This window comes from Engraulis encrasicolus, chromosome 9 (genome assembly GCF_034702125.1).
Source record: "Engraulis encrasicolus isolate BLACKSEA-1 chromosome 9, IST_EnEncr_1.0, whole genome shotgun sequence".
Classification (NCBI taxonomy): domain Eukaryota; kingdom Metazoa; phylum Chordata; class Actinopteri; order Clupeiformes; family Engraulidae; genus Engraulis; species Engraulis encrasicolus.
The window spans coordinates 14,390,281-14,411,259 of NC_085865.1; the positions used below are offsets into that span (position 1 = coordinate 14,390,281).

Here is a 20,979-nt window from a genome sequence, read left to right on the forward strand (position 1 = left end):
GCAGGGGGGTAATAATATCCCTATGCATGCTTTGTGTGCCTGAGAGGAAAGACTTCTCAGTGGATATATTACACAGGCCCAAGATACACAAAAAGGGCTGTTCATGTACATTGAGACAATGTGTGCATATTTTGAAACAGATTCGTACTACAAAGTACATTATAACTGTATAAGTACAATGTATATACTGCTAATGTACTGTAAAATATATAAATATATGATGATGATGATGATGATGATGATGATGAAGACAAACTCCTTTACAAATGCAAACAGAGAGGGAGAAAGAGAGAGAGAAAGAGAGAATAGAACGAATCAGTGAGAGAAAGAGAGAGAGATCTGAGAGTGAAAGAAGACGACTTAACATGGGTGTGTATAAGCACCCTCATCAGGGGCTAATCCCTCAGAGTTAATAGGAATCCAATGAGCAGGTCAAGGAAGGCATGGAGCTCGAGTGGGCGCAGGGGGTGGGGCACTCGCTTACTCGCTTACTTCCTTACTTACGTAGGTCAGGCTGCATTCGTTTCAGCACTGGAGGAGGAGAAGAGAAGAGAAGAGAAGAGAAGAGAAGAGAAGAGAAGAGAAGAGAAGAGAAGAGAAGAGAAGAGAAGAGAAGAGAAGAGAAGAGAAGAGAAGAGAAGAGAAGAGCTGTTTTGTTGCTTTACAACAGAGGGGGCCCCTTGTCAGAACTCATCCAAGCCCTCTCCATCCTCATGGCGCAGCGTATTGTCAACAGACACCACAATGCCACTCCACCCCCTACACTGCCCCCCTCCCCCTTACTCCTCCCCAACTGACCAATGAATGAAATGTCAGCCCATCCCCAGGGTCTTGAGGGTCGCGGGTAAGCGCTACTGAGCTGAATGTATCCAGTATTAGTTAGGGCTGCTGGGCAGGCTTCATTGCGTGGGCTCCCTTCACAGGACATTGCAGTAGCACCGTCAATACCCCACGTTAGACACACACAGGCATACACATGCAGACAGACACACACACACGCACTCATGCACACGCACACACAAACACACACGCAGGCACACACGCATGCGCGCGCACTCACACCTTTCTATATTAGTGGGGATATTTGGGTACATTAGAGTCCATGCATGGTGGGTTGTGTGAGCACACACACACACAGACACACACAATGTCTTCATCCTCAACCACATAGCCCCAGCTTCCCATCCCATTCATGGCAGCTCCTCTCCATGCTGTTCTCATTTCCAGCCTCTTTGTCTCGTCGTGACCCAGAGAGGAGAGGACAAGCCTATTGGCTACTGGCCATGACAAAGAATTAAAAAGCGGCTTAGGCTCCCTTTTGCCGTTTCAGGATGGTCCGCAGGGTTTCGGAAAAAAGAGATTACTCTAACATGCACACAAACACACACACATGTACACAATACAGTCGGAAATAGGAATTGCTGAAAAGGACTATGCTTCTATCTCAGAGGGTTTTACACTTTTGTTTGGTACACATCGGATATTCATTAATAATAATCAAAAATGCATTATCATGGTTTCCTATGAGAACACCATAATAGTAAAACTGATTGAGTCCATCCGGCAAAGGCCTTGGCGTATAAGGTGGCCTAGGGTATCCCATGCTGCTTTGCACAATCGTTCCGATCTGAAAGACAGCATGGCAGCTGCCCTAAGCGAGGGAGCCTGAGCGAGGGAACCAATCAGAGAGCGGAGGGAACGGAACGGAAGCTTGCAGTTTGTTTGAATAGATACAACTGACACGACAGGCTATGGGCTAATGTATGCCAAATGTACATTCGCAACACCTAATAAACGGCCGTGGGCAATCGTAAACCACCTCTACGCTACGAGAAATTGCATAGGTAGCCACTTGTCACTTGTGAGATAGTATGGTGTTAACCAGGCAAGTGAAAAGGCAGTGTGTCAGTGAGTTTGAATTTCTTGTCGCATCAATTCCCCTCTCAGTACTGTACACTACATCATTAAACATCAGCAATTTCTACGTCATGTCTGACAGTGCCAGATGGGTGTAAAATGCCAACATCTGCGAAAGTGCCCTTGCCAAGAACCCCCAACCCCCCCCAACCACACACACACACACACACAATCTCATGGAAGAGGCTGAAAGCTACAAGCACTCGTATGAACCCATAAACCAAGATCCACTCTCAAACGGCTCACTAATGCATTCAACACAGTTAACAGCCCTCACCCTGCTCCTACAGTTGTCGTGGGAACCAACTTATCCCTTTGCGAGGTCACTTGGTTGGCACCGCTGACAGTAGTACAGTACAGTAGTACAGCCATCTAAGCCCATATGGCTACACACAACAGCACCAGGTGGGAGTGGGTAGGAGTGAGAGAAAAAAAAGAGAAGGAAAGCTAAGACGAAAAGAAAAGAACGAAAGAAAAGAGAGGGGGAAAAAAACAGTTCAATGCATATTTGTGGGTGAACGTTGGTATCCGACCTTAAGCTGCAGCGCTGTGGCGTGAGTGGCTGATTCGATCAATGCCTGGTGGGGCCTTATCTCAAAGTTGCGCAAGCGCTCCCCACGCGACCCTCCCTTTCAGTGGCCGATAAGCACCACATAAAAAGACTTGTGCTTTCACGGCACGATGGGGGCGAACATCTTAATTGCTCCGAAACCAAAAGAAAGAAATTGAGGATGGAAAAATAACCTGCGCACACCTAAAGCATGGCGTCACGCCTAGGCAGACACGAGCGATAACAGCTTTTAAGCACGGTGCAGCTACAAAGTCTGTTGCTACAGTAACTCTGCCAGCTTTCTCCTTATCACTATGCTTTTAGTGAGTACAGATCTATTAGCATACTGGCTAGGTATAAACGAGGCAAATCACATGGCAACCATTTTGATTGGAAGGAAAAGAGGATGATGGAATTTGTAAAAGGACAAACCACAGGAAGGCCAAGTGAAGTAAGGAGTTCTTAAACTCCATAAATATCATTATCTCAAACCAAACAGAGGATTTTCCTTATAATGATCAAATATTTTACTGCAGTGAACAAGCACAAGCAGGTAATTGGAGTGCTTCTGGGTCTTCACCTTTTTCCCTTGATGCTCATCAGTGTAGGGGCTCTCAAACTTGGTCCAGGTAGACAAATGCTGAGGCACTCAAGGTTGCAATTTTTACTTTTTTATTTGGCTACTACAATGTATTAAGTGTTTGGATAAGTTGGGGATGCAGGCTAGAGATTTAAACACAAATCTATGCTCACTGAGAGGTGATAAATGTAGCATTAGACAAAATGGAAATCAACGAATTAACTTGCTTGGGCCATACACAGTGATGTGCAGGCCACGGGGAAAGAATGTCTGAAAGAGTTCATTACTTTCATCTCCTCCCCCTTTCATGCAGTACCATGCAATGTTTTTTTTCCCTTTATAATGGAATAATTTAGGTCACACATTTCTCTCTCCTTCTTTTTTCCTGCTCTCTCTCTCCTTCTCAATTTCTACTGCTGTTCCACTCTCATAAGCCCAGAATGCCCATGACTCAATGCAATGTGCAGTGCATCAGGGCTTGACACTGGCACCTGCCAACCGGCCAAATGCTGGTATACGTATCATGGTATTATTCTGTTGTTTGCCCCTTGTGTATCAATTGTTTGTATTTGAGTTCGAGAAAAAGCTCAGTAACTCAGTTTCTATTTGCTTGATATGCGTCCATGTAGACAGCTATATACTCATCTTGCTTTAGCACTATCATGATAAAGAAAAAAACAATATAAAAGCTGTGGCTAGTGGAATACCTGAATGGCTTGTGACTCGGGAAAACCACGAGCCACAATGGCCGGTGGGTGAAAAAGTTGTCAAAATGTCAAGCCCTGCAGTGCATGTGTAATGGATGCCAACTAGCAGAGTTTGGTGTGGAACGTTAGGAGACGTCCTTCCCAAAGCCTCATACAGATACCTGGCCTGTAGTACAATTGTTAACGCACCTGCCCCAGGGGGGCAAATTGCACAGAATGGTCTCAGTTATGCACAGATTAAGGCTAGGCTAATATATATAAATAAAAAACGTTTTGTATATTTTTGTACAATTTGGGTCTTTACTGCTCCAATAAAACCTCGCAGTAACAAAACTATTTCTGTGTGGTCAGTAAGTGAAAAGAAAGTATCAGCTACAAGGCCATCTGTGGTTGTACCAGCCATTCCTCTCTGGCTGGCAATGTGATGCCGTGTCAGACCTGCTCGTCAAACTTTCAAAAGCTTTAATTTGTCCTACTCCTCTTCCAGAAGGCTCCATGGCACATATGGACAACCGCTAACAAAAACAACATAAGAAAAACATTGTTGAATAAACACCACATTGAGCCTAGCATGACCTTTGCTGCGCTATGCTAACCAAACAACTCATTCTGAATCCAAACAAAATACAACTCTTCCACTCACCTTCACTTGACAGTGAATTTGTGTAAACAAACATGATGAACCTATCCTATATACAGACTTGTTACTGCAAAGCATAATATGTCCCCTTTAGCTAAGCATGGAGGGCCACCACAAAGAACTGCCATCTGAGACAAAAACACAGGTCACTTTCTTTCAAGACATTAACATGATATGCTGCTGAGGACTGACAAAAGGGAGAGAGCAAAGATGAGAGAGAGAGAGAGAGACAGAGACAGAGACAGAGAGACAGAAACTGTGACAGACAGAGAGAAGTCAATAGCAGAAGAAAGCAACAGATACAGAGACAGGGAGAAAGGAAAGACAGGAAGAACGAAGACATAGAGAGAGAAAAAGGATCCAGGGTGAAAGGCAGAGAAGGCGAAACGGGCAGAAAGGGAGAGTGACAGAGAGAGGGAGACTATGAATAGAGCATATTGTCACTGCTACGGCGTCAGTATAGGCCCGCGGTAGCCTGGGTTGAATAATTAAGAGTGGAGGCCGTGGCCAGTGTTGCCAGATTGGGCTGTTTCCCGCCCAATTGGGCTGCTTAGGATGGGCGTGTGCGGGTAAAAATGGCATTTAGCAGGAAAACCCGCCCAATTTTTACCATAGAAATCAATACAATTGGGCGGGATTTTGTGCTTCTAGGCGGGTTTTGAGCATTTTTTGGGCTGGAAATCATCAGCCTCATCTGGCAACCCTGTCTGTGGCCTACAGAGGTCTGCAGCAGAGGAGAGCAGTAAGCAGCAGGCTCCCATGACTCATGAGCAATCATTCGTCCGCTCTTCTCCTTCCTTATCTATCCTTTCCTTTCCTTTCCTTTCCCCCGTAAATCTTTCATCCCACTCTCTTTCATTCTCAATGCGCTGCTCTCCTCCCTCCTTCAGCCCCGTCTATCTCTCCACTTGCCATCTTCCCTGAAGTCGCTTGTTTCTTGTTCTTCCTCTCTCGCCTCCCCCCCCTGCAACCTTCTCTCCATTCAAGAGGAGTAGTCGTGATCAGCCACGACACAGCTCCAGTCATGGACACAGAGAGAGAGAGAGAGAGAGAGAGAGAGAGAGAGAGAGAGAGAGAGAGAGAGAAACGCGATCCCCTCTGTGTCCCCTGTACTAGGTTGGTGGGGGTAAAGGGGGCGGCCCGCTCAGCTGTGACGTCGTCTTGGATAACGACCCAACCGACAGCCCGCCAGCATCTGTCGCCAAATATCACAGAGAGCAAAAGTCCCTCTGCATCAAGGCTCCTCCTCTCTTCGCTTCTCCACTCCTCCCCCCAACCCCTCTGTCCCCCTTTTTCTCTCTCCCTCGTTCACTCCATTTCATCTAGCGTCCTTTCTCTCTCTTCTCTCCTGCTGCCTGTCTGTAAAACCCTCACAGATCTCCCCTTCGAGCTCTTTCCACATGCTTTTGCACAGATGTTACACCGAAGAAAATGTTGGGTTAAACGGAGTAGTCCATGGCAGCTAACTTTTTTTTCCACACAAACACGTGCTGCTGGGTCCAAAAACACCAGAGCACATTCTTTCCCAGGCAAGGGGGATGTGAAAATTAAAAACAGAGCACATCAGAGCCCAACCTTTTCCATCCACTTTCTTTTTGTTTCCCCAAACCATAGGCCAATTGCCACTGATATACGACCTTCACAAGGTCACATTCTTGGCCTGTGTCACTACGCGGGGATTTCCTTGCCTATGGATTACCATTTGGAAAGGGTTCTATGACACGCCCCAGCACAAGAGGAGGCTTGGCTACTCTGTTTCAAATAGCTCAGATGCTGGGCATGCCGTCCCCTTGTCATTTTTTTTTCAGTGCCCCCCACAGAGTGAGTCTAACCTATCCCACTCCCAACAGCCGTGAGGACAAGAATTTGTCATTTTTCCTTTAAGCTCAAGAACATTTAACCCATTAAGACACAGTGTTATAAAGTCATTGTTGCCAGAATGGCAATGACCAAGTTGTGCCTCACTAAAGACCCTGAGTTATGTCATAGTAGTGTAATACTGTGGTAGTTAACTTTTTTAAAGACTAGTACAGTGTTCCACTGGTGGAATGGCATGCATTATTGGGCTACACTAACTAACTAACTCTGTAAAACTGACCAGATCGGTAGTCACTGTGGTACCTCATCTATTTTCCTGAAAAGCCCTACTTCAACCTCTTAGTCTATTTTAATCCTTCAAGGCCCTCAGATTCCTTGATGCACTGTTGCAAATCCATCATTCCTGAAAATAAGCAGGTTGTCACTGAACCAACTAACATTTACTTGCTGGTGACATAAGCGGGCACTATTATTATTGGCAAGCGTGGGAGGGAAGGCGTTCAATGGCATTGATGAGAAGGCTAGCCTATTGATTGGTCATACGGGACGACCGCTGATATAAAAACGAGTAAAATGGACTCAGATGGCCGATTCAAGGACATGTATGGCCGTTCTACGCCTACTCTCCAGCTGAGCCTTTGACAGAGGCAGGCAACACTTAAAACTCAAAGTCGTCTGTTTTTTTGGGTAGAGGCTGAGTGAGTGCCAGAGGGCCCAGGGTAGAGCAGCCAGGCGCCCGACACAAGCACATTGTTCAGGAGCAGCACTGTGATATAAACAGAGGGGGCCGACCGAGCCCACATGACCACATTCCTCCAGAGTCGGTGGGGAAGCACAGAGCTAGAATTGGCAGAGAGGGAGGGGAGGAGATGCTGCTCCGTATGTATTCCAGATCTGGGGTGTGTTTTTTCGAAACCATAGTTGCTAACTATGTTAGCTACTTTGTTGTTTGCAATGCAATTTCCCCATTGGCAACTACGCTTTCGAGAAATGCACCCCTGGTCATCTTGCACAGTATAATAAGCTTCACACTCAAACCCAAAACCTTACAGTTCCAGTTTGCATGGACAAAAACAGTTACCAGCCGAACTGAGTTAAAAGTCTACTGTAGCTATAAGTTGGTCAGTATCATGATGACAGTGAAAAGTCCAAGCAAGCAATAGAGGGGAGCGGGTCAGGACGTGGCATTGATCTATTCTTTTCATTTGGAAAATAGCAAGTTGATCGTAGAGAAGATCATCGAGGTGGGCCAGGTGAGCGGAAAAGTTGCGTTCTTCTGAACGGCACGCCATACTCATGAGGAGACGTATTATCCACATACATTTGATCAAATAATAGGCAGCATGTAGTAAGTGACATAGGCAGCATGTAGTAAGTGACATAGGCAGCATGTAGTAAGTGACATAACCACATAGGCAGCATGTAGTAAGTGACATAACCACATAGGCAGCATGTAGTAAGTGACATAACCATTTAAACGTGGGTGTACATAAAAAACTAAAATCAGTGCAGTTTCATTTACATTACATTACATCTGGTACATGCGCACTGAATGTGGAAGAGCAGAATCGAAAGCAGTAAATACTTCCATATATTTGGATTGTAAGTCTATGCCTTAAAAGGAACTAATTGCTCTCGCTCTCTCTCTCTCTCTCTCTCTCTCTCTCTCTCTCTCTCTCTCTCTCTCTCTCTCTCTCTCTCTCTCTCTCTCTCTCTCTCTCACACACACACACACACACACACACACACACACACACACACACACACACACACATATCTGACAACATTTAAGTCTTTCCCAGGTGTGTATCTTTGAAGCTCAGACTGTGACCTGTCTGCACACACAGAGGTAATGTTACACCAGGGGCCTGCACAAGGGCCTTGTTCTCCTGGCACATGGCGAATCCCAAATACTGCCACAGTATGCCCCACTGGGCAAGACACAGACTCAACGATTCAATTAAATTCATTCTATTTAAAGTGCAACATTCCCATTTACCACATTTAACAACCACACAAGGCAGGCCAAACAAATAAGCTCAGAGAGGGAGAGAGGCAGGGTGGGGGTGTTATATGGTGTAATGAGACAGAGCTAAAAACAGAGAAGTTACAATGTTCAGCTATGATTTTGTCCAACATTGCCCAGCCTAGATTCACTTCATTTCAACACTCTCACGTCTTCACACTGACTTTCAATAAACTACTGGGTCGAGGGTCCTTCAGCATAAACCCACGTGACTTTAAATCAAAACCTCGAGCCCACGCACCACATGCACGCCCAAAGAAATGAATCGGCATCAGCAGCTGTCAGTAGTATGTAGCCGCTGCACAGCACAGTTTCAACAGAGCACTGCTGTTCCTGCGGCAGCGGCAGCAGGGAATTCTTCTGCCCATGTGCACATCCTCCCCCCCCCCACCACATCGCCACCCGTCCCTCTCCCAATCACCCACGGCTGGCCTCAGGATGCCAGGTGTCTCCTTTTCCTCCGCAGTCCAGTTCAAATGGCCACATCTCTCTCTCTCTCTCTCTCTCTCTCTCTCTCTCTCTCTCTCTCTCTCTCTCTCTCTCTCTCTCTCTCTCTCTCTCTCTCTCTCTCTCTCTCTCTCTCTCGCGCGCGCTCTCTCTCGCTCTCTCTCTCTCTCTCTCGCTCTCCAGAAGACAGGCTTTGGGCAGGAAACATAGTCAAGCTTGCATATAATCACTGTGTGGCCAAGCAGGTCAGACTTTGCCCAACACCCTCTCCTCTCCTCAGCCTGTACAGGATGTGGGAGCATGTCCGTGTGGGGTGTGGTGGGGATTTGAGGGAAATTTGGAGGTAAAAAGCGGTCCGGCTTCAGCTGTGCTCTCTGTTTTAGCCAGGTTTCTGCAATATGGGACCAGACAGCTCTGAGCAAATTCATTCATTCACACATTCATTCTTTTATTTGATAAGGAAAACGCACATTAATCAATACCTCAGCTAAAAAACATCAATATAAATATGCCGGAGTTAGCATAGTTGCTAAATTTCATCCGCTGTGCCAAGGCAGGTGAAACAAACAACAATAAAACAAACTATACAACAGCATGACAGAATACATTTTACCCCCACATCACAAACATCAACTACATACAAAGTACAAAATTGGGGACCTGGGACATAGAGAGGCCTGTGGGGACTTGGTTATATTCAAAGATATCAACGCTCTAAAAAAGTGCAAATAAAATGTAAAGAGAGGAGTATTCAGAGAGCACAGACATCTGCCTAGCTAAATTGTCCATATCTTATTATCAAAAACTAATCCGCACTAAGATACGTAGATGGATTCTGATCCATTCTGAAAAATTCACCAAAGTCCATCCTTAACTTTTTTTATTTAGGCTGTCAATAAACTTTCTCAATATGTGTAAGAGGAAAACAGAGCAATGTGAATGGTGTGCATAGAGGAGAATAACTCAGGAGTCAATATCTTCTCACTGAATGGCTGTGGTTTATCAATGTGCTCGCTCAGACAGACAGACAGACAGACAGACAGACAGACAGACAGACAGACAGACAGACAGACAGACAGACAGACACACACACACACACACACACACACTAATAATAAACCAATAAACCAAAGAAATGAACATACGTAGAAACATAGATTAAAACACGTATTCCTATGTAATAAATGTGTGACACAAGTTGGTTAGATTTCACTCCTCTGTCCAGTTTAACCAATCTGATGGGTAATCAAAACTTTTTTCACCTCTGGCATTTCAGTACTTGCCTACGTATATGTACCATTTAAAGCAATTCAATGGATGTCTATAGTTTGAATTGCAAAAAATAACTGGAAAAGTTAGGGTGACCCCAAAGTTATATCAACAGTGTAGTGGGTAACAATGTATCAATAATGTGAATGCGATAATGATCATCATATTGGTAAACATGGGGACCTGAGGCTCCACAGAGGGACAATGAGGAGTGGAGAAAAGGCATCTGTTAAAGTGCCGGAGCAGCCAGGTGTGAAATTGTTTACTGACTTTTTTTTGGAGGACAACAGGGTAATTTCAATAATTGATGGGAAACGACTGCACACACTTACAAATGATTGCTGCACATTGTTAAGGTAGAGGTGAGGAGGTGTCAAGAATGACCTTGCTCTTTTCACAGTCTATTGTTTTTTTGTCCATTCATCTTTCTTTTTGCTACCTCTCTCTCTCTCTCTCTCTCTCTCTCTCTCTCTCTCTCTCTCTCTCTCTCTCTCTCAGGTTGTCACATGACCACAAGAGGCTCTAACGGAGGTTGTTTTGGAATGTCAGCAGCATGTAGGAGGTTTTTGATGTTATCACTAGGCTACCTTGCCATCCTCGCACATCATCCTTCAAACAGTCAAAACAACAGCTTCAGTGTTACACAGACAGGGTGGGAGGACCCCTTTCACAAGACCCTGCTGTGAAGTGTTTTAAGCATGTTATACCCATTACGATAAAGGCATTTTAACTACAAAGAAGATGAGTGCTTTGGTATTCAACCGCTTTTAAAATGAACTAAGCATGTCACCAAAGAGCACCGTCTTTACAAAGAACTAGTAGTCACAGGCAGCACTTATACTGGACTTGATTCTGCTATGAAGCCAACTGAATTTTAACAATGTACTGGAATTACATTATAATGAAATGCAGTAGAATGATGAAAAATCAAACATGTGCTGTGCTTTTTCTTCTATTCGCAAAATGGGCAAATAGTATCAAAGTGCATAGAGTGGCCACCTCTAACCTGCTGGCATGGGGGGTCAGCGGTGAGCGGTGATTGGATTAAAGCCGGAGCAGCGCAATCTGAAGGACGGCAGCGGGATGACATAATCCCTGTGGCAGCCAGCTCCAGAAACACACACTCTGTGGCAGATGGGAGTCAGAGCTCCCCACATGAGGAAATGCACACACACACACACACACATAATAGAGAGAGAGAGAGAGAGAGAGAGAGAGAGAGAGAGAGAGAGAGAGAGAGAGAGAGAGAGAGAGAGAGAGAGAGAGAGCTAGCACAACACATTTCCACAACTTTTGCAAAAAGGCGTTCATTCCGCATTTCCTCACTAGCTCCACACACGGGGATTTCTAATGGCGCGTTCGTTCCACAACTGTAGTGTTTTTCATATTTCCATCAAAGACAACAACAGAGAGAGGGGGACCGCTCAGACAAGGGAGGGGCATCCGTCCTTTTTCATTTTTTGAAATCTTTCGTCTAGTGACATTTATAGAACAGCTGTTTTAGTTGCGAGAAAAAGGAGTGTGTGTTTTTTTCAATGAATCCGCACCCCAGAGCCACGTCTAGAAGAGGCCAAGTGGGTGCTTCCTCTTTGTCACTGAGAGCTTTGGAAGAAAGGAGGGGACAGACCCTCCCAGGTGTAGACATAATATTAGGGATGCACCGATACACATTTTTTTCACTTCCGATCCTATCCCAATATCTAAATTTGGATATCTGCGTATACCGATACTACTTCGATTCAATACCAAAATCACATACATGCATGGGTTTCAACTTGAGGTAGATCCAAGCAGACTATTTGGTCAGAAAAGAGAGTCAGAAGAACAGGAAACCAATTAGTAAGCAAAAGTAACAAGTAAAAAAGTAACAATCCCATCCTGAAAACTAATATGCAAGTGTTATGATTTCAAATTAACATTGCACCTGACTCAATGTATGTATCAGGAAAATTCCAATATTTTGGGAAAATTCCGATCCAATCCGATCTTTGAAATATGTTGATATCTGAACCCGATACCGATACACCGATACCGATGTCCCATCCCTACATAATATACATAGTAGTCCCATCACATTTTTTTTCTACCTCTGCCATAGTATTTGCTCACACACACATTTGCTGGTTATCTACCAAGGTGTTTAAGTTCTTGGTGTGAATGTGCACAAAGAGCACAAACTAACAGTGAAGTGCAGTGTACAGCAATACATCGTCGCATTATGCTGCAAGCTACAGCAGAGCACAAGCAGATGGACGGTAAGTGTAGCTGAGATAATAATGGAAGCTGGTTGCAGAGCCAGGGAAACAGTCCGTGATGTTGGTGGCATTTAGGAAATGCCAGGGCTCCTCTGTAGGTGAGACTAGTGTCTGTGATGGCATGGCCTGTGCACTGTCAGCCAAGGCGTGACACAACCTGGTGACCTGAGCGCTAATCTCTCTGTCTGCCTTAGTAAATACAACAGGCCATCACTATGTGTGTGTGTGAGTGAGAGAGAGAGAGAGAGAGAGAGAGAGAGAGAGAGAGAGAGAGAGAGAGAGAGAGAGAGAGAGAGAGAGAGAGAGATGTGTGCCTTTTCCAACATACAGTAAGAATAGTAAGTGAAATGTTATAGAATACTTGACATTCCATCCCCAAAGATGGAATCTGACAATGCCGTGTGTTCCACCATGGTCACCCGCATCATGGGAGAGCAAAACTGCTCCTGATCAGAGGGTCCATTTAAACTTAGATCCAGTGGTGTAGTCTACTTAGAACGCGGGTATACGGAGTATACGGACTTCTATTTCAGGGATTTCAGTATANCCACTTAACATGGATTGATCCATTGTTTTGAATAGCACAAATATATACAGTATACCCACTTCAAAAAATGCTCATATATACAGTATACCCACCATAAAAAAGTAGACTACACCACTGCTTAGATCTATGTATGTGGTGAGCTTACCTGTAAACTTCAAGGGAGCCAGAGATTGCTAAACAACAACAACAAAAAAACGTGTAGAAACGTTTTAACAAACAATGGGCAAGATAATGTAATGGCACGATGACAAATTCTTGTTGCCACAGCAGAAGACTGCTACAGTTTGCTCTGTTTTGTGTGTCGCTTATCGTCTCAGGTCATCAAGCTCATCAGGAAGCAAAACATGACGTGATTCAGACTAAGGAGAGAGGAGATTCGAGGCACTCTGTAGTAAAACAGTCCTTTATTAATATAGACAATCTGACGCATTTTGGACATGTGCGACCTTCAAGGATCAATGAAGGAACCAATTGACTTGAGTTACACAAATGGCCATGCCCAGGACAAACGTACTATACTTTACATTTCTACAGGAGACGTATTGGCAATTTGTTCACCATAGTAGCAGCCAGTCACACAAACACTGACGAGCCTCTACTACACACAAAAAAGCACCACAAAGCCAACGTATACTGAAATCAACCAGTCCACATTACCTACTCACATTTCCAGCAGTGTCTCAGACCTAACACTTCTACATAAAATACATGAAGTCACCTTTAAAAAGGCAAATCGTACCACAAACACACTTTCATTTCTTTATTTTAAATTTCCCGCAGGATGAATAGAACACTCTACTCTACCCACATGCTGTTGACGCATTGGGACAAACAATACTGTAGAGTGTAGACCAAATGGATGGATGTGGTTATACTCACTGTAGTTGAATAAGCACAGTCCTTTCAGAACTAGACTGAGAGATGGACAAGAGAGCGAATAAGAAAAGCCAGAGGGTGAACGATTGTAGTTTAGGATAGCATTAAAGAAACATTCGCAACAAAGAGAGAGAGAGAGAGAGAGAGAGAGAGAGAGAGAGAGAGAGAGAGCGAGAGAGAGAGAGCGAGAGAGACTTGCCAAAGATGACACAGCAAATCTGCCTGGTCTGCATCCTTTAAAGATATTCCTGCCACTCTACCAGGGGCATACACTGCATACTGCTACCACAGTGGAGAAGGGGAGTGCAGTGCACAGTACACTCCTACCACAGTGGAGAAGGGGAGTGCACCAGAGCACCACCATGATGGCCAACTCTCTAGTTCCACCATAACATAACAGTATGGGCAGTCATGGGTAAGTGGTTAGAGCGTCAGACTTGTAGCCCAAAGGTTGCCGGTTCGACTACCGACCCGCAAGGTTGGTGGGTGGAGTAATTAACCAGTGCTCTCCCCCATCCTCCTCCATGACAGAGGTACCCTGAGGTCCCACCACACTGCTCCCTTTCGGGCGCCATTGGAGGCTGCCCCCCTGCACGGCTGAGGCATAGAGGCAATTTTGTTGTGTGCAGTGTGCACTTGTGTGCTGTGGAGTGCTGTGTCACAATGACAATGGGAGTTGGAGTTTCCCAGTTGGGCGTTCAGTTGACAAGCCAGACTATAACATAAAAACCTGTCAAATAGGCAAAAACATTTTCTGCCACTAGTCGTGCTTGTCTGGTTTACAAGACTAACAACATCTATATGTAAAAATACTTGACGAAGCAAATGTGAGCCTCATTCTATGCTGTGACCACGCACGGGCACGCACGCCCGCACACACTCACACACATTGTCCATTCAGTGTGTAGATATCTAGCCATTGGGGATCGTTCTAATCCAGTATCCCCAGAGAATCGTCTTTTTACAACTTAAACCCGTCCTGCAGCTAATACGACACCAGCGTGTGAAATCTGATCCCCAGGCTTCGTGTGACACTTAAAAAGCTAATGTTGATTTTAGCTTTGCTTTTTTTACCAATCAAAGGCAGGGGGCTCTTTTGTGTGGACACTGTGGCCTCTGAGTGGTCTATTTAGTTCAGAATTAATTAAATCACTCATGCACACACGCTTACTCTCTCTCTCTCCGAGGCACAAACACACACTGACACAGAAGTAAAGGAGGGCGACCCAAAACAGAGGGGAATCAAGGGATCATGAATCTGGTGCAGAATAAGCTAACACAGCCACAGTCAGGTAAGGCTCGGAAAAAGTAGGACACAAACCCACAACATGAAAGGCAGACAAACGTGTGAGGATTATGCCAGACACATGCTCTCTGTTTTTTTTGTCTTTGGTAGATACAGCCGTACCGTTATTACAGTTTTAATGGCAAATTGCAATATGGTCAAACTCAATTTTGCCTTAAACGCCTATCACACAGAAAATTTGACAATAAAGTATACTTTGACTTGACTTGGGTCATTTCGATTGGAATCTGCCAAATGCAGTGTAATGTCATTTCTGATGTCGTATTGACATACTGATGTGTTGAAAAATACCTTTTCATAAGAACTGAAAGAAGACGTATCCACTAAACAATAACTGTACAATAAGCACACGACCTAGGATTACATGTGCAAGGAACTGAGGGCGTTGCACATTGAATCGCTGCATAGCAGTAAAAGCATAAAGGTTCAAATGTGGATACAAAGGGATTTCCGGGTTTAGATCTTTTATTTGTATCAGATAAAAGATGATCTCTCTGTCCTGCCCTTCTGCTGATATCAAGCCTGAACAACGGCGTCGACCTGGCCTGGTGTGCCCAGACTTATCACCATGGTTATCACAAATTAAATAGCAACAAAGCCGGCTGCTGCTACTGCAGGATGGACTTCAAACTCTGACAATGTAGTCTAATGGTCATGACATCATCCCTTTCAATACCAACATTGACCCATAGAGACACAAAAATACTCACACTCATGCTCCTTACAGATGCCCACGTGACACACACAGATTCCCAATAGATAAGAATGCTTATTGTCCTCTGGGTAACAACTACTTTATTACACACCAATGCGAATAGTCCCTTCTTTCTTTGCTTTTGTTCATTTGATTAGGACGGCGCACATTAATCAACTCCATCAGTAAACACATCAATGTGACAAATATGCAAGAGTTAGCACGGTTGCCGAAATTCATCTGTTGTCCTAAGGCGGGTTCTTGTCTGCTCTTTTCAGTCATGGGGCGGGGTGTGTGCCTGCGCTATCACACAATGAACTGAGGTCACAACAGTGACAGGTGTTTCCAACTGTCAACAGGTCAACTGTACCGCACCACCCTCTCTCTCTGTCACTCTGTCCTCTCTCTGTCACCTTTACACGATTGGCCACAGTCCATCTCCGTCCAATGCCTTGTGTCAGACCACACCAACTGACAGCCTGCTATGATTTACATGCTGAGCCAGGACAGGACAGGACAGGACCACCCCTAATCCCCCACCCCCACCCTCCTAAAAAAAAGAGGATTAATGGTGCCCTGTCACCCCTTCCTCCATCATGACCCACTCTGCTGCCTCTCTCCGGGGGGGTGCGCTGCACACCAGGGGGTGTGGACTGGGGCACTGCTCCTCTCCTCACACCAGCACATGGGAGACATTGTTACAGCACAGTGCTAATTCAATCATGGGTGCAGGACCAATGCGACCAGTGTTAAATTGAGGTCTGCGAGTTGTTGAATTAATGCTTCTTCAAAACTTACTGTGCACACAGCCAGCCATAAAACAAAACTCGGTCTGAGACCATTTTTGGCACATCTACTGTATAGTTTGAGGTAACGTGGTAGAACAGTGCATATCAAGGATGAAATGGAACTTCAGAAAAGGTGGACCTTTGCCATGCGATTAAAGCACCCCCTCATTAAATGTGTCGAATTAGTGGTTTCTCCAATCCTGTGCAAGTATTTTGTCATAAAACCACGTCTTCGCAGACCTAAGCGTATGGCAGAGTTCCAGATGAATGTTCGTGAAGCAAGTCGGACCCATTCATCTGGTGACGGGCAGGTTAAATACTGTACGTCTAAGCTGAGGACGTGAAGTGCTATTGCAAGATCAATGCTGTTCCTTGAAAATAAGGCAGAGAAATAGACACTAAGTAACTAAGCTTTTCTTTAACAATTGACGCACAAGGGGCAAAAGAGAGGCTATAGGTTACTCTGATATAGCATACCCCCCCAAAAAATGCTACCTGACAAAGTGACTAATGACACTAAAATTATTACTAGCCACAGCTGAGTTTTACCAGCATTTGGATGAAGTTAAGAGAATGCGCACACACACACACACATCAGCAGCACAGGTGCTGGTGCTGAACCAAACAGAAGATAACTGAAAGGAAACGTGTTGCACCTTGATGAAAGACTGAGCGTCCAAAATGTTGTGCCATTAAACTTTGTTTGGGAGTGTGTGGAACAATGTTACGGACCTCTACCATATCCTTTCTTTCACCAGCATTCGGCCACTTGGCAGGTGCCAATGTGAAACCCTGTTTCCAAATACAGGCTGTCACTCCCACATCCCTCTCCTCCGCCTTAGGTGACAGGGAGTGGAAATCTCTCACTCACGCACACATACAAATATAAACACATGCATGCAAGCAACCTCACTTCTTGTCTTTCAGGGGCCAAGCAAGGTAGCGTTCAACAATGGACACTGAAGATTTCAGCCGAGGCCACTTCAGTTTGCAAAAAAGGAAAGCCACAGACCAGTGTGTGCATTTGTGACTATTACTACTAACTAATAATCTACTAACTACCCATCTACTAAAGAATGTGTGAGTTAACAGCAACCAAAAGAGACTACAGGCACAATATATGATGCAAGCAAGACAAAAAAACTGACAAGACATAAAGAGCCTCTGACAAATGTTCTGTAGATCAAGGTGTGTTTTTGAATGAATAAAGCAAGAATGTCACAAATACCATAACATTCTCAAACACCATTATTACGATGATAATCATACTGAACATAAACCCTTTCATAACTAGGCCTACATTGCATGTGACATTCAACTGATCTATGCATGCGATTTAAAATGTATGCTTTTGTTTTGGATTTTGTTTTAGTGCATGTCTACATTTTAATCATTGAAATGTCCTTTCTTCAAAAACAAATAAGGCTTAGAATACAATTTAATGTCATGCCAGCATGATTTTTTCTCTCTCCAAATAATCCACAAATCTGAATATTCCTGGGTGGAGAGAGCTACTAGGGCCTACTACATAATAGCATCACCCTCAACGTGTTTGACATTCTTCTACACTTAAGTTCTCATCATTTTACTTATTCATCATTCGCTGAAAGGACGTACTTCCATCACAGGTGACGCATTTTGGCAAGTAAAACAAATCATTGTTCTGGCAGCTAAAATGTGACGTAGTCTTTGGCCCGGGCGCAACATAATTCCCAATTCTGAGGCCATCAGTAATTGCTATGGTAACGAAGGGGTTAGGTGGACCTTTGCATTGACTCTGCACACTGGAGCACCAGATGCCGAGGGGCTTGAAGGATGTGTAAAAATGAGACCCAGATGTTACTGGAGGGGAGACTTGCACTATAGAGGGAAGATTTCAAAAAGCCCCAGGAAGTCCAAAAACACACATCACCAACACTCCCTCCCTCCCTCCCACCCACCACTGGAGGCTTTACAATCACTCGCTGCATCTACTGTAACCAACCCCTGGTTGGATTCTTCATGTAAGCACAGGCACAGGCCCTATGATTTGTGACATTATGAGACATTCACAGTGAGAAAGAAAGGGGTGTGTGTAAAGCCATGGCGTCAATTCAACACATCCAGAAGAGAAGATGCAACTTTTGTAGGAGACCCATCTTTCAACACTTGACTTGGTTGTAGTGGGGTATTACTCATTTGAAGTCATTTAAGGTTCCATTTTTTAATGTGGCCTATTCATTGGATGTATTGAATCTCGAAGCAAAAGCAGACTAACATCACTGCCAATTCGCAGGCCCTTTCTAGGGGAGTCCAAGTGAAGACTGGTAATGCAGATTACGGTGAAGGACTAGAACTAGTGGGTCTTGTAAACGTCAGCTCACTACACTCAGCCGTGCAGTGGTCCTTAGAGAAGGATCCCGTCTGTCTTAAGACCAAGTAAATTCAAAATTAGCAGACGGCATCGAACAGTCGGGAAAACACAGACTGCATTCCATCCAACAAAAAATGTGGAAATAGTAGGCCAATAATCATTGGCGTGCGACCATAGACTACAGCAGGGTAGCCTACTGTTGGCATAAAAAGGAGTCAGTCAGCATCATTGGCGAAAGATTCGCAAAATTGACAGAGGTAGGCCATAATTATAGATGCTAACATTAATAGGCCTATCTACTATGTCTTACATTGGGCATGGCCCGCATAATTTCCCCATAACACCCTTCTCGTAATTGTATACAGGGACAATAAAATGGAACGTCGGAGCAAAGACCAAAACATGGGCGTGCGTGTTAGGCAAAATCTGAAGCATTTCTCGCCTTACATGGTTCAGCTTTTCTTATAACTGGGAATCACACGCAGCAGCACGAGGGGAAAAAAACAGCAAATGCCAGGATGAGGGAGCAAACAAAATACAGATTTGAGACGGCGCTGCATACCCTATGAAAAACACTGCGTTACAATCATTCGAAACCTAAGGCCGTCTTGTAGCCTACATTCCAATGTCTTTAGGCATTATACACAAACATTCTACATTAAACACAAAGCTCTCGAAAATATTCAAATGTTTGTTGTTGTTTCGTAGGCTATTTCGGATACGATTTGCCAGAGAATCCGATTCTGGGAATACCATCGCTGAGGCAGATCGATTGAATTCGAATCTCGGAAAATATCTGAATATTGCTTAATACCCCAGCATGGTGGGCTTTGAAGGGCAGTTGTTTTCTTGTTGTGTGGATTAAGCCATAATGATATTATCATCATTAAAACGATATGCGGTGGAATAAACAGACCAGGTCTGACGAAACTCTCAAATGAGGTACAACAGTCTTCAAGTCTTCGGTTGATAAATTCAAGGTCAACTGAACGGTTTTAGACTTGTGTGCAGTTAATGATGTTTGAAGCCGTCGGTGGAGACAAAAGCCAGAAGATGACATTATACATCAAACAGTTGCCTTTCTACTGGATACATTCTGCATTTGCTAGTAAAGGCAGTTTGAATGATAATTGCATTCAACATCTGGTGGCGGTGGTGTTTTGGAGAAGGGGAGGGAGAGGGAGGGGGTGGGGGATGGCATCATATTCTCCACAATAGCGTTTAGCCGAAAAAACGAAGGATGAACGGTGAATTTATTCTTACCCTCCGATAACTCCAGCTCCAACTCAGCTAATCTGGCTCGCACCTCCAAAGGAAGGGGCAGCGCATCGCGGTCCGCCATTGTCCGTTTAAAAATCACACTCGTCCTTTCTTCTCTCTCGCGCTCTTAACCAAGTCTCTCAACGCTGCCCTTTCTCCTCTCCGCAGCAGAACATAGGGGCAGAGGAGATGGTCGTCCGAGTTAAACCGTCGTGGAACAATAATGCGTAGATTTTCTTTAACTCTCAGCGTAACTCCGCCATATCTGTCTCCTCTATAGGACTCTGTCCAGCAACGTCTTAAGTGCAATGTTGGCTGTCAGTGCGTCGGTGTGGCTCGCAGATCACAGCGGTGTTTGCAGCTCCTGCTTCTTTTACTGTCACCCTCGCATGACGCAAGGGGACGTGCGTTGTGCCATTACCAGATGGGGGCGCTATATCCACAGCCAACGGACGGAGAGAGGGGGGCTACACCTCCTCCGCCTACTGTACCCCCTTACCCCCACACACTACACACACGTTAGCAGCACACACCACACTGTGTGATTATTACATATGACATGAATATTAAAAACACCCCCCCACACACACACACACCAAAAAATAATACTGCTGAGATATAACGAAATCCAAATAATAATCAAATGATACACTAAGTGTAATGCATAGTCAAAATACACTGATCTGTATTGAATACATGATACGTTACCATGCTTTTACCAGCACCTTTAAAAGGTTTTAGCTTGAATAATAGAAGGCCAGCACTGATCAATCGGCAACATCCCACGCAGGTGCCACCCCCTAGTGGACAAAGTTGGTATTTATTTAAGGGCAAAGGGGTACAATAAACTCTGACAAACCCACCAGTACACTTCTAGGCCTAGTGGTATATCTAGCAACATGCTGGCAAATTACAAAGAGAACACAGAGAGGCTTAGTCATTTGTA

The 20,979-nt window shown here is 44.6% G+C and overlaps 1 protein-coding gene across 8 annotated transcripts in view; it reads right to left on the minus strand.

The window, feature by feature from the left end:
* The window catches only part of dip2ca (disco-interacting protein 2 homolog Ca), a 163,352-nt gene extending 142,926 nt beyond the window's left edge, over window positions 1-20,426 (minus strand). For all 8 annotated transcript variants that reach the window (XM_063206607.1, XM_063206608.1, XM_063206605.1 and 5 more), the window contains exon 1: window positions 20,037-20,426. In XM_063206607.1, coding sequence (XP_063062677.1) covers window positions 20,037-20,115 — 79 coding nt within the window. In that variant the 5' untranslated portion in view covers window positions 20,116-20,426. The remainder of the gene's footprint in view (window positions 1-20,036) is intronic.
* Between the last annotated feature and the right edge of the window lie 553 nt (window positions 20,427-20,979).